Source organism: Parasteatoda tepidariorum, chromosome 8 (genome assembly GCF_982258835.1).
Source record: "Parasteatoda tepidariorum strain Cologne lab strain chromosome 8, Ptep-v5.0, whole genome shotgun sequence".
In the NCBI taxonomy this organism is placed as follows: domain Eukaryota; kingdom Metazoa; phylum Arthropoda; class Arachnida; order Araneae; family Theridiidae; genus Parasteatoda; species Parasteatoda tepidariorum.
The window spans coordinates 78,283,105-78,298,376 of NC_141762.1; the positions used below are offsets into that span (position 1 = coordinate 78,283,105).

At 25.5% G+C, this 15,272-nt stretch overlaps 1 protein-coding gene across 1 annotated transcript; it reads left to right on the plus strand.

Annotated features, from left to right (window-relative positions):
• Positions 1-784: 784 nt before the first annotated feature.
• On the plus strand, positions 785-13,240 carry LOC107451297 (uncharacterized). Its single transcript, XM_087169201.1, has 4 exons — positions 785-805; positions 2,802-2,838; positions 7,550-7,632; positions 11,619-13,240. Exons 1-4 carry the CDS (start codon positions 803-805, stop codon positions 11,667-11,669), a joined length of 174 nt encoding a protein of 57 aa, XP_087025327.1. The 5' UTR covers positions 785-802; the 3' UTR covers positions 11,670-13,240.
• Positions 13,241-15,272: the final 2,032 nt, after the last annotated feature.

Genomic DNA, 15,272 nt, shown 5'->3' on the forward strand with positions numbered 1-15,272 from the left:
ACACGTGAATATCAATATCATTATGTAAAAGCATTTTCATTTGTTGAATAAATATCTGGTAAATAGAACAACCTTTTACTTTTACAATATGGTTGTGAAAATTATTTAACCATGTTTTTAGTTATTCTGGTTCTAAAGTGAATTAATTGCTTCTTCATGTTGTAAAACTTTCTATGTATAACATAATACCAGGAATATAATAGTTATTAAAATAGCAATAATTTGAAGCAACTTTTGAAATCGTTGAGATTGCTGCATAACCGCACATTCATGCGATAAAATAATTTATTGCATGTTAAAATGAACTGATAAACTAAATTCGTATTAGAAATATAAATGCTTTTAAAAATATATTGATATTTTATATTATTATGCGAATTTTCTTATTTTGGCACCGTACCCCAAATAAAATCTAGATATAGTTAAGATAATCCTCTCAAAAAGATGAATGTCTTTTCCAATAGTAATTCCCAAACATCTATAGCTGTTAGGCTTTAAATTCAATTCAGCAATTCAAACAAATATTAAATCTAAAAATTAAAATATATGTGTGTCTGTAAGACAGAACTTCTTCAGTGGACACACTGTCTACAAACACACAGGAGCCTTTCTGTTGTCAGTGGAAAAACTTTAGCTTTCTTATTTTCATATCTAGATTAGATTTCTTATTTTCATATCTGGATTTGCTTCATTTGCTCAATCTTGTTTGGAAATTATTATGTTATTTATCTTAGTAAATTATGTTTTTCATGATTTAGATTTATTACCTAATTTTTAAGGAGTTTCTGGCCCTGTTCCCGTAATGGTTAGTTTTTAAATTTCTAAATTAAATAATGCAAATTTGTTTTTAGCTGCTTTAGGCACTTTTCCATTTTGATTTAATGTTTTAATAGTTTATTTACTTCTTTGTTTCTTTTTTGCTTTTGTAAATTGAATTCATTTTCTGATTAGCTTTAAATTCAATGTAATATTTAATATAAATGTAATATATTTTGTGATCTGATTTTAGAGCATTATTTTATTTGTGACAGCTGACAGAAATTTTGTTGTTTACATAGTTTCATCATATTAACAGTGTATTTTAATTATTTTTTATTGAGTCCGAAAATTTTTATTTCTATGTATACATAACTAGAAAAATAAATGTTTCTTATAATAACAGAATCAATTAAATCAAACTTTGAAAAAAAAATCACCATCTTTTGAGTATATTTAAAAATTATATTAAAGGATATTTTCAACAATTTCCTTATAAAAAATTATCTGTTGATTAAATCATTATTTTTTTCAATAGAATCAAGTGATTTAAATTATGATTCCTGTATGAAAAAAGTAGGTGCCAGAGTGTCAACCCTGTTTTAAAATAAATTATGCTGAAACTGTAACTTAAAATTATAATGTGCATCTATTCAAAAACATAGTGTCAAACAAAAAGTTTTTAAACTTTTTTTTAATAAATTGTTTTTAGCCACTATTGCTATAGTTCAATATAAAATGGATAGTCCTCTGTACTTTAAGTTTATTTTTCAGTTTTGTATGAATGAGACCAAAATTTGAAACTATTTTTTCGATTGATGCTGAGCTGCATAGTCTAGAAAGTAAACGTACTAAAGCTATTATAACTAGTAACTAACCTAAAATAATATGTAACTAGGAAATTTATTCTAATAACTGTACTAAATATTAATAGTAATTTAATTAAAGTCTTGAATTGATTGAGTTATTAACTCATTTAAACAAACATTTATATTTTTTAATTAGTTCCCTAATCAGTGAACTGATTAGAAATATTCATGTACATATAAGCACGAGTGGAGAAAATTCTCAGAGCCTTGTATTCCCTATGAATAAAATTTCTTTTAAGATCAGAATTTTCCCAAAAATATTATTTAAAAATATTTTTGGAAAATTAAGCTCAGGTATATGAAAAAAAAATTAATTTGATTTTATACAATTCATGTAAAGTCAAATGAACAAGCATTCATCATTTAATAGTTTTGTAAAATGATGAATTTTTTAATGAAAGAATTTTGTGGGAACTTTTTTGACTAAAAATTTTCCCATGGCTGTCTGAATTTCCTCAAAAGCCTTGTTTGTGCAGTCAGACATATTCTGCTTCCCTGAATATAGTTAATAACTACAAATATTGAAAATCAATAAAACAAATTATACTTTGAGATCAGACGAACTCTCTAATTTTACTTACACTTTTAATTTTTTTTAGAAATCACCTAAATTATAACATAAGAGAATTAAAATTAATTTTTAGAATTGATAATAATTAATGACTCATAGTTATTACTTTTTATATAGACTGAATAGTTAAAATATGGGTCTTTAAGTATTAAGATTACCATTAGAAAGACCAATTAATAGTTTCAATAATTTCGACAATATTTTTTATGCATGATATATAATATAAATAATAATTGTAATAGTAAATGACGCAAGCATTGTTTATGATTTATTATGTAATAAAATGTCCCTTATGTCAAAAAAGAAACTTGCCCCAAGTTTTTGTCATCAAAAACCAAATTCTGTGACAAACTGATATTGTTTCTTTCACACTTTTGCATATTAAGCTATTATTTAATAAAAAAATTTAATTCCTCTTAGATACTAAAACCAATTTTTTTTTTCTGGTAATTTTTTTTTTTTTTTTATCTTATGCGTTGAATCTCTTTGATTACAAATTTCTCTAATGCAGTAAAGTGAAATTATTTTTTTTACCTTGATTACATTTTGATTTTTGTTTGTATTTTTATTAAGTTTATGTTACATAATTTATTTTTCTTTTCTAGGTGAAAATCTACACACTTTTTGACTACAATATAAAAGGTAATAGGAGATATTCAAATACTTATTTCACCATGATCAGCTTATCTCCTTATTAGTAAACCTTTAACTTTTGACTGTTTTTAAAAGACAATCAATTCATTCATTGTTCTGTGACTTAATGAAGACATTAATTTTTTCTTTGATATCTGAATTTTAAAATTTGAACACTTGTTAGACTTGTAAAGAAGGTTTGACTAAATCTATTATAGCTGAAGATGATCACTCAAGAATGCAGTCTTCATTCTTTCAAAATTTGTTTTTGATATTGCATTATAAATGTGAAATCTGTCTTATTCACTCTATTTTTATCACTTATCCAGTTTGCTACTTATTATAAAAATTTTGTTTGTCAGCTTTTATATTTAATATTAATGTAAAGAGTTGAAAATTTGTTGATTTTTATTTTAAATTTTTTTTTTTTTAAAATTTATTACTAGCATTGAGGAATTTCTTGTGTGTTTATTTTCACTGTTAAATTTCTAACATTTATTATTGTGTTTTTCATGCATTGTGATATAATTTAACTTGCAAAAATCCCTGCTTTATATTCTTGAATAAATAAAACTTAAATCAAGAATTAGCAGATTGCTTAGTAACAACAATAATTTAAAACATAACATATTGTGATAAATAACGCTTGCCTGCAAAAATACCTAAAAAATATTTGAATTGAAAAAAATTACCATTAAAAATATATTTGGTTTTGGGAAGTGTTTAAAATCCTTTTTATTGTTGATATTTCATTTAAAAAAGAGTTAATTACTTGAGCTTATTCTCTTATATTACTCAATCCATCTTATTCTCACTCTTTTAATTCTAGTACCATGTCTATTAACACTTCAGAGTATAAATTTTCTATAACCGCTCCTGACTTACATACTAATAAACGTGCTTTTGCTTGTAATGTGTGTGATAGGAGTTATTCAAAGCCATGTCTGTTAAAGCGTCACATGCAAAAACATACAGGTGAAAAACTTTATTGTTGTGTTGTATGTAATAAAAATTTTTATCAAAAAAGTAATCTAATTGCCCACAGTGTGATCCACACTGGTGAAAAATCTCATTCTTGTAATATATGTCACAGGAGTTTTTCTCAAAAGGCTTCTTTAATGAGACACTCTTTTACTCATACTGGTGAAAAACCTTATTCTTGTAGTGTATGTAATAAGTCTTTTTCTACAAAAGATGCTTTAGCTGGGCACAATACTGTTCACACTGGTGAAAAGCCCTATTCTTGTATTGTATGTCAGAAGAAATTTTCTCAGAGAAGTAATTTTCATAGACACAGCTTAAGTCACAACCAAAAATGTTATTCCTGTAGTATATGTAATAAGAGTTTTTCTACAAACAGTGAATTAATTAGGCATACTGCTATCCATTCTGATAAAAATCCTTATTCTTGTGATGTGTGTCATAAAGGTTTTTCATCAAGCAGTGCTGTTGCTCATCACAACCTAATTCATATCGGGGAAAAACCTTATTCTTGCAAGGTGTGCAATAAAGATTTTTTACGAAAAGGTGAATTAATTCAACACAACTTGACCCATAATAGAAAAAAATTGGCTTGTAGTATTTGTAATAAGGGTTTTAGAAAAAATAGTGCTTTTATCAAACATAACCTTCAACATACCAGCAAAAAACCTTAGTTAGATGTAATGAGGATTTTCTTAAATACATTAGGACTCCAATTTAACAAATTCATTGAAGAATAAGATCTTTTAATAAAAATTTGTAAGAACTTTTATAATTAGTTAATTTTATAAATATAATTTTAATTGAAATAGTGTTAAAAATGAATCATAACAATGCATTTGAAAAATAATTTACTGCAGAATTTTTTTTTCTATTAATACATAATACATGCAAATGCTGGGTCAAATTTATTTAAAATGAAATAGATATTCATTGCAATTTCATGAAAAACAGACACAAAAACAATTTTTTAAATTTAAAAAAAAGTTTTTTTTTTTTCTTGTCAAGAAGTTTGGCTTTGGTTGAAAAAAAAATCAGAATTTCATGAAATAATAAAAAACATTATATTAATGTTGTTATATTTTTATGATTAATTATGTTAAGCTGTCTTTGAAAAGAAAAGTCAGAAGTCTCATATTCAAAATTTTAACTTCTGATATTCTATTAAGTTCTGTATTATATCTTTCAATTCTTTTTTGTATCAAACATTAACTCACGGAATTTGAAAAAATGTATTTAAAATATGAATGAAAACTATGCAAATTTTTATGATAACCTCAGATAGTTAATAATAGAGTAATTTTGTCATGTGTTTCACATTTATCATTACTGTCACATTTGTTTCCAAGGCATAATTTAGTTAATATTTTTTTTGCTATTGATAACAATGAATCTTACAGCATTAGTTAACTTCTCAATCTGAACATTAAACCTTGTTATATGATCTGCTTATGATTGCAAACAAATTTTGCAAGCCTAGCAGAGTATTAACAAAAGTTAAGAATGAACAAGTGAATATTTCCAGATTATATGAGATGGGCATTTAAATTTTGATAAAATTAATGTAAAGAAATTGCACTAGATAAATTATTGAAATTATTATTTATTATTCATTATTATTATTTATTATTCAGAACATGTTACCCAATAAAAAAATAAAACATTTAAAATCTATGTAATACTACAACATTTATAGGGCCAGATACCATTAAAAGTCAATTACTTTTAGAAGCTTTAGTATATTACTTTTATACCTTTATATTAAAAAACAATTTAAGGACTGCTCTGGGATCGATATCTTAGCAGAGTTCAAGGAGAAATTATTAAGTAATGAAATTTACATCTAGTTAATAAATGGATAATGCATATTAATGAGATAAGAGGAATGATAAAAAAGGCACATTACTTATGGCCTTGTTCGCCTGGTATTATGTTTTAAAGTGTGAAAAATGCACCCTATTCAACTTTAGAACAGGATATAGGGACTATACTTCTAACAACAGCTATGGAGGATAAATATTCCAAAGCCACAGAAGGAATATTTCATTGTTGTTATTTATGAAAATAAAGGATTTCATGGACTGACTACGAAAATAGAAAATGAATAATATTAGATTAAGTATTTAGTACTAACTGACTTAAAATAAGTTAAAGTGATTTAAACATCATGTTCAGGTTTCTGGCATAAAATAGAAAGAACAATCAAAACTGCTGAAGCCCAAACATTAATAAATTCTTGAGAATATTAAAAATTTTAAGTACTTTTTTTTGACATTTCCTCCATAAAAGATACCATTTGCAACTTTTTTTGCATAATAAAAATTTAATATTTTCATTTATAGTAAAAGATAGGCAAATGCACTTAGAATTTCACTCATGTCATGTCTGTCTGTCATGTTCGTAAATATTATTTAGAAAAAGTATTTTCTTCAAATTTGATCATTTCATATTTTAAAATTAAATCTTGTTTTGCTTAACTAAAAATTCTGACTCATAATTAAGCAAAATTTCAGAGAAATTGATCACATTTTTTACTTACTCATGTCAATTTTTTTCTTCATCTCTGTCACAGCATATTTTTATTTTATTTATTAAAATGTCGTTCACCTTACCTAAATATATTGCAGTATTTTTAACTGATAGGTGTTTAAGTTACTACACAGTGAAATTTGTAAAGATATCCTAATATTTAGTATCTAAAATCAGCCCACAAATTTTTTATTATGCCATATTAAAATATTTACCTTTTAATTTTGTACATACTTTATGATTAGGAAATATATATTTTTAATATTAAAATAAAATTAGGTTTTGAAGATTATGTTTTAATTCAAGAAGTTGTTTGGATTTTTATTCATTCACTTTTTGCTAAAAAAATCCACTGTATTAATTTAACTGAATATAAGTTTGTTCATATGTAGACATAAAGACTATTATAGTGAAAGATATAATTACTCATTGCATGAAATTGCTTTTAATTGGCACAAACTTGTTCAAACTGATTCATCTTACTATAATATATAATTTGTAATAAAGGTTTATTTATGAAAATATTTTAATCGACACAACTTTGTACATACTGGTGAGAAAAGTGTATAGTTGTATAAAAAGTAAAAATAAAGTTTTCAATAAAAAGTATCATCTTTTTTCTATCACTAAAAGACCATTTTTTCCCGTAGAATGTGTAAAAAAATTATTCACATAAATAAAAGCTTGATGCTCACAGTTTTTTTGTTTTTATTTATTTTACTTTGAGGAATACAGGATGTGAAATTTTCTAGTGGTAAACGTGTACTAAAAGTGGTTAGCAGATACATATCATTATATTACTGATACATCTCAGGATAAATGTTCAACTAACCATTTAAAGGTTAAACTAAAGCTTTAAACCTCTATAGATCAACTTACTGGTATATCTCAATGATTTCTTTTTTGTTAAAATCACTAAAAGAATTAAATTATACGTAACAGTAAATACAAAATTAAATTAGTCATAAAATATATTTTATTTAATGCTATTTTTAATTCTTGAGAGAATTTTCAGTAATCAGATCTCAATAATATAAAAGTAGGTGTAAAACTATTATACTGTTTTTCGTATTTCTAAGAAACCAGAATAATAAATTACGAATTTAAAAGTGCTCATTGCTTACATATTTTTATTCGGTCTCTCATTACTACCATTTTAATTAGTCATTGATATATAAACAAATGATAATTCGGCTCTTCTACATTTTAGGCACCTCTGATAAGACTTGTCCCTCAATTTGGTACAATCAGCTGTTTGGCTTGGTGACATCAGAACAGACCTGTTATCATATTGTAATTATATAATTTCATTAGATTTTATGTTTTAGAATTTTTTCATTTAACTCTACTTTTAAAAAATAATAAATCTCAATCATGTTATTTATGTATGGATCAGGGCTCATTGATTTCAATTAAATGATTTTTTGTAAAAGAAATCATTGATTTTAAAAATTTATAAGCCTTATGCAGCATTTATTTACTGAATCACTTAAAACTCTTATGTTTTTTTCTATAAAACAAGTGATTTAATTTGGCATGTTATCTTTCCTTTTTCATCCTCCTTGTATTGGTTGTATGGAAGTATTAAAGAATAATAAGTCATGTAACTGTTATTTTAAATTAAAAGCTTAATGAAAAATTGTTATAAGTTACTTTTTTTAAAAATAAAAATTGAGATTTTTTGAGGAAAGATTTTAAATTTTTTTTTTTACTATACACAATTTTGTAAAGTTTTTAAATCTTGCACATTCCAAAACATATTAGTACTTTTTGAACTGTAAGAATGTTACATGTGCATTTGCTAACTGCTCTTCAATGGACTTCAATTGGGTTACAATGGACCAGTAATGTTAGAAAAGATTACTAATTCATTGTAAGTTAATGTTCCTACAGAAAAATAAAACTTGTTAATGCAAACAGTTTAAATTTGTGTTAGTAATCATTAAATATGTAAATTGAAAGAAGTGATCATAACTGCAAACTTGTATGGCTGTTGTAAAAAATTTTAAAAAGAGGTAATGTAATAATACTTAAACTGTTAAGAATTTTCTAAAAATTAAGCTACTTTGCCAGTACTTAATGTAATTGCCTACTAAGTACTAATGTAATTGTACTTAATGTAATGTAATGAACTTAATGGAAGTGCCATGGTAAATAAAATATATATATATATTTTTTAAGATTTTTAACTTTTAAAATTTATTCCTTAGAGTATAAATGTTTTTACTACTATGAAAAAAATTTCTGAACAACCCTACAAATTGCCATCTATGAATGAAGATTCTTACAAATTTATAAACAAATAAGTAATTGAATGGATACTTTCTTAGTATAGGCACCAACTACAAAGGGTCGAAATTATCAATTTAATTGCTAAATGTTTGAAAAGCAATGCTATATCCAATCCAAATGAGTAAGAAAGAGGAATTATTATTATTACTTTCATCTTCCTATTTAGTTGAATGGGGATTCAGTGCCATAAATTATTTGCTGCTTGAAAGTTCAGCTAGATGTAATAAAAGCAGAAACTTAACAAGACTTGAACCTGACATAAAATATTTTTTTCAGCAAGCACAACGATCTTACTAAGTTTAAATATTCAGTACTTATTTTATTAATATCAAAGATCATTAAAATTATTTTATACATCCCATTTTTTTATTATTTTTTTTTAATTTCAATTTTTCATTATGTGTTTTGAAAATTTACTTACTGTGTTTGCTGAATAATTTCCTGGAAATAAGTTCTTACTACAACTTATTAATGTTTCTTCTGTCATTATTTCAGTTTTGAATATTAAAAATTTTGTAAGTTCTTAAAGGGCATAAGAGTTTTAAAAAATTTGAAAGAGGCATAGCACTGAGCTAAAAAGATTATTAATTAGAAACATAAATTTATATATAATAAAGTAAAATACTTATAAAATTACTGACAGTTAAGACTAAAAAAACATTTTCCCCTTTAAATAAAGTAATTTTAATGTTCAACTTTTAGTCTAAAAATTTATCATATTTCACCTTCATGTGAAGGATAAAGGGTCGTGCAAACTATTCATTCCTATTATATTTAATATGTGATCTTTAAATGAATGATTTAATAATATTTGCAGTTTTCTAATATCTTTAAAAAAAATTTCATTTTGCAACAGAAAATATTTAACACAATGTATTTTTAACATGCTTAATAATTAAATTGAAAATTTATTTTAACAGAAGCAGAGATGACATTTCACATATTCAAATTACATGTAATATTTATGATATACTAATTTGAATGCTTTTAAAAAGTGTGGTTAGAAGATTTTAGTAGTTTCATAAAAAAAAAAAGAGAGAAAATCTTATCAATATCAAATAACATACTTTTTAGAGAATAGCCCAGATAGAGTTGACTTGATAAAATTTTTTAAAAAATGCTTAACAAATATTCAGTGTGCATAGTTTATAACAATCATTAATTTTTTGAACTTTTTATTTCGTTAACTTATATTGTATACAAGAAATTTTTAGAATCATTGTATCAATTTTTAGAATCAAAATATTTTTAAATATTTTTTTTTTCTAAATTTATAATATTGCTAATTAAATTAACCAACAATACTATCAATATTGCCAGAATTTATGTAATGTCACCTGAAATAGTTTTGTACTAATTCTATATAAATGACAGGATTGAAGTAGTAATTCAATTCGAAATGAAATTTATACTTAAAAAAATTAATTTTAATTCTATATTCATTTTAATGTAATTTAAATGTTATACTATAAAACTGCAGAAATTTTCATTTTCATAGTTTTTCTTTTCCTCAGCAGTTACTTATAAGTTTTTAACTGTTTAAATTAGTTTATGATGCATGTCATGTGAAAGATTGGTGTTTTACGTCGAAGAGCTGATCATGACTTAAAGGCCATTATACACCCAATTCAGCACAAATTTTGATATTACTGTTACCATATCATGTATTACAAAAGTTAAAAAGTATTAATTATTTAATAGGTAAAAGACAAATTGTTATAATAAAAAAATTCACTTCTAAATAAAGAGTTTCAACATTCAAACACAGACACGTGATATGAGTCTTCCAATTAGTGAAAATTGGAAAAAACAATATGAACATTTCTTATGACTTAGCAAAAAAAAAAAAATTACCAGTCTGATTAATTTTTGTTCCATTGATTTTTACAAATTAAATACCAATCTTAATGATTCAAAAGGCTGACTTAAAATATGCTAATTAATTATTGCTCACTATTAATTTAGTCAACATTTGGGGGGGGGCACAATATGTATAGTATGTCCCTATAGACAGGGTTAGTCAATGACACCTCTTCCAAAGCATTCCAACAGTAAATTGAAACTGAACTGTAACATGGCGTTTCTCATTGAACTTAACGTGTCTTTTTTGTTGAATTTTAAAAATAAAATAGGTCATTTAAAAATATCAAGAGTCTGGATAGAATAGAAAGTAAACGGCTTTATGTAATAGCAGCATTGATTTTTAGTTTAAGACTAGTTAAATTGTAAAAAATTAAGGATAGGTTGAGTTTCTTTATTGTGTGTGTGTTTGGTTGCGAAAGATTGGTTATGATTTTAATGACTTGCCTCGTCAATCTTACGAAATTTATTATTTCATTTTTTTGCCTATTACCAATATTAATTGAGAGAGGCCGAAATGCTGTTGAAGCTATTCATGTGGGTTTGTAGGACAGAAAGTAATAAAAGATTGAAGCACGAGCAAAATGGAATGTTATTTACTGAATTTTAAATGACAAAATCTAAAATCTTTTTACAAAATCAGTCAAATAATGTTTGAGTTATAACAAATCAAAAAAGATTCATATTTCAGTTTTATTTCTGAAAAATAATTTGACCAATTTTCTTAAAGTATTGGATCTAGTATTTTAATTCCATAGATTGAAATGAAAAATCTTTCTTTGACTCTTAAATAAATTAAATTGCAAAAATAATAAATACTTATTAAAAGTTATTATTTACATATATTTATGAATAAGTGAATTTTATATCTGAGTGTAAAAATTTTTTTCATTCACTTAAAACATTCCTGAGATATTGTGAAATTTGCCAAATGTGAAGTTGGCATCATTAATTAGCTTAGCACTTTTTTGAATTATTAAGATTGGCACTTAAATTATGAAAATCTGATTGAGCATTGGAACAAAAGTTATTCTGAAATCTTTCTTTTTCCTCACTGTACTTTTAAATTCTCATATTTATTGAGTTTGCTCTGCATCTTTTATTAACCTACTTGTTCCTTATTCTAGGTTATAACTAACTCGCTCTTAGGCTACAATATGAAAGTTTACAGAAGATAGCACCATGATCAAGATTATCTTCAAACATTTGGCTGTTTTTTAAAAAGAATCAATATAGTCTTTGTTCTATGGTTTAGTGCGGAATATAGTTTTTCTTGTTGTCTGAATTTTAAACTCTTGTTTATATACTAAACAGTTTTCTCTAAATTTCATAGCTAAAAATGTAGTTCAAGTACCAAAGTGCAATATTCAAAGTTAATTATTAAAATCGCACTATAAATATGATATGTAGCTTATTATTTCCCCATATCTTTTATCACCTATTCAGTTACTTGATCCTGAAAAATCAATTTAGCAACTTTTAAGTCTTCAGTAATGAGTAATAATCATAATTAGTTAAAGATTTTTGTAGTTATACTTAAGTCAAGACTGTTGAAAGCTTAACTCGAGCAGTAATTTGAAGCTTAACATTGAGTGATAAATTGTGCTTGCATGCAGAAATAGCTATGAATAGTTGAAAGGAACTTAACCTTATATACATTAAAATGTTCCGAAGATTAAAAGTAATTTATGTACTTATTTAGTGTTTTGTGTAAAAAAGGGTAATTTAACTTATTCTTTTTTAAAAACAAATTTTTATTCAAATAAAATGTCGAGTGACACTTCAGTATGTGAACTTTCCTTACCTAATCATGACTCTGGTGGAAGTAGTAAAACACGTTTTACTTGTAATTTATGCAATAAGAGTTATTCACTGAAATATATGCTAAATCGTCATGTCCGGGTTCATACTGGTGAAAAACCTTATACTTGTGTTGTATGTAATAAAGGTTTTTCACAAAAGAGTAACTTAGATGACCACAGTGTGGTTCATACCAATGAAAAACCTCATACTTGTGATATATGCTGTAAGAGTTTTCCCCGAAAGTCTACTTTAACGAGACACTACTTTCTTCATACTGGGGAAAAACCTTATTCGTGTAGCATATGTAATAAAAGATTTATTACACAAGGTGCTGTAACTGAACATAGCACTGTTCATACTGGGGAAAAACCTTATTCTTGTGATGTATGCCAAAAAAGTTTTTCTCGAAAAGGTCATTTATATCGACATAATCTTAGTCACGCTGGACAAAAATCTTATTCCTGTGAAATATGTTTTAAGAAATTTTATGCAAATGGTGATTTAACTAAGCACGCTGCTATCCATTCTGGTGAAAAACCTTATTCTTGTAGTGTATGTGATAAGAGTTTTTCAACAAAAGGTGCTGCAACTCAACACAGCTATATCCATGCTGGTAAGAAACCTTACTCTTGTATTATATGCAATAAGTATTTTTCTCGAAAAAGTCTTTTGACTAGACATAACTTGAATCATACCAGTAAAAAAATTGCTAGTTGTGTATAAAATTAAGGTTTTGGAAAGAAAAGTACTTTGGACACTACCTTCTTCATACTCATAAAAATATTTGTACTTCATGTAATAAGATTTAATTGTTATTCTTCGAGTCAAGAAATTTGTTCATAAAGGTAAAAAAAAGAAAAAAAATTTTTTAGAAGTAGCAATGTGGTTTTTTTTAAATAAAAAAATAATTTTTGTTCACATCATTGAGCAGCATGTGAAATAAAAAGTTGTTTTATTTAAATAATTAGTGAAATATATGTATGTTTTTTGTATGTACCGTAAACCGGGGCGAGTCTACCCATCCAGGAGCGAGTCTACCCATTTTAGTTTTATTTAATTTTCACTACTTTAAATTGCAAATAAAAAATTTTTTACCGACTGAGGACTTAGTTCAGACTCTAAGGAAGATGGCGCTGTAGTAGTTTGATCCGTTTTTATTTATTTGGTGTCTTTTTAACCGACCTGTTCAAACGTCTTTTGAGAGATTCGTATTGAAAATCAGCAAACTTTTAGCTGGTGCTCCGTAAGTATATTATTATTATTACTATTTTCACTTTGGTTAAGTGATAAACTTATCTAAGACTAAGATTACATTAATTTTATATGAAAAAAAAACAAAAAGAATGTAAGTTTTGCTGTTGTAAACAAAAAGCCAGAATTCGCGGGGCGAGTCTACCCATTCGTATTTAGCTTTAATAAAGCATAATAATATAATTTAGAACTTTGTTTATATTAAAATTAAGTCATTTTAAATGAATTTGAGTATATTATTTTAATTCTGCATTGATAAATTTATCATTAATAAGAAAATTTATAGGTTAAATATAAATGTAAATATAAATTCATTTTACCTAATTTTTCAATTTTTATATTACAAAATTAACTTTTTTTATTTAATGCAAGTTAAATAAATTATTATTTATAAATTATTATTACCTCCCAAAAGAATGGGAAAAGGATTTTTCATGATTCCCAATGTTTGAATTTCGATTTTGTTAATAATCCTTAATTATTATTATTTATTAATTATTTAATTGTGAATTTATATTAATTTTAATTTATTTTTATCAACAATTATCAGAAATTTTTTTTATTTTATAATGTTAATGATTATAAAAACAAAACTTTGATCAAAATGTGATAATCGATCAAATACTCAATTTGTGTTATTTTATGAATAAAAAAATGGAATATATAATTAAGTTATGAATTTTTACTTCATAAATATCCTATATAGTAACTAAAATAACAATTTAATAGTAAAATTTGATTATTTACAATGTTAACATTCATTTTAGTAGAATGGGTAGACTCGCCCCATACGAGAGATTTGTCAGCAGTTCTATAAAAATATACAGTAACAGCATAACTGTTAATATTTTCTAAAATCGATTTCACAGCTTTAAAGAGGGATAAATAGCAATTCTGAAACACCTATTAAAAGCCTTTTTTCTTTAATATTTACAAAAGTTTGACCACTTGAAAGTTGACAAATTGAAAAAATGGGTAGACTCGCCCCGGTTTACGGTATTATGTTTGGTAATAAGTGCCCTTTATATGCATTTTCTAGATTTCGTGAAAAATTTAAAATAAAACTATGTACAGTGTGTAAAATTAAAAACAAAATAGCTTAACTTTTGCATGATGCAAATTTTAATTATTTGAAGGATCAACCTTATATAAATTAAAATATGTGTACTGACGATATTTTAAGTTATGTGTGGTGGTTGGTTAATGTTCAGGAGACTAATCATTAGAATTTACATTATTTTAGAATTTAGTAACATCAAAAATACTAAAGTAAAAAGAAGGTGAATATAAAAAAGCACAGCACGTCATACTACAGAGACAGTTTAGATAGTTCTGGCGAATGAAAAATTCATGTTCTTGATCGTAATTATCGCTGCACACTCCCCCGCCAGTATCAGGGAACTGATGCGCATCGATCAGGGAAAGTAACGTGACGGCCAGATCGTCCGTTGTTCGGGTTTCTTTAAATTGTCCAGAGAATCCTTTGGTAGATTCTGTTCTGTTAAGGAGGAGTTTGGTTCGGGTGAAAATATTCCAAGCTCTGGTTGGGGACGATCAATAGAAATAGTCTGTTCTTTGTCACGTATGAGGAGAGTGAAATGTTTTTCTTTTTTTTTTCTGATAACTTTAAATGGTCCGTCATAAAGAGGTTGTTAAGGTTTTCTAACCGAGTCCCTACGGACAAATACGTGAGAACAAGTTTTAAGTTCAGGATGTATAAAAATTTG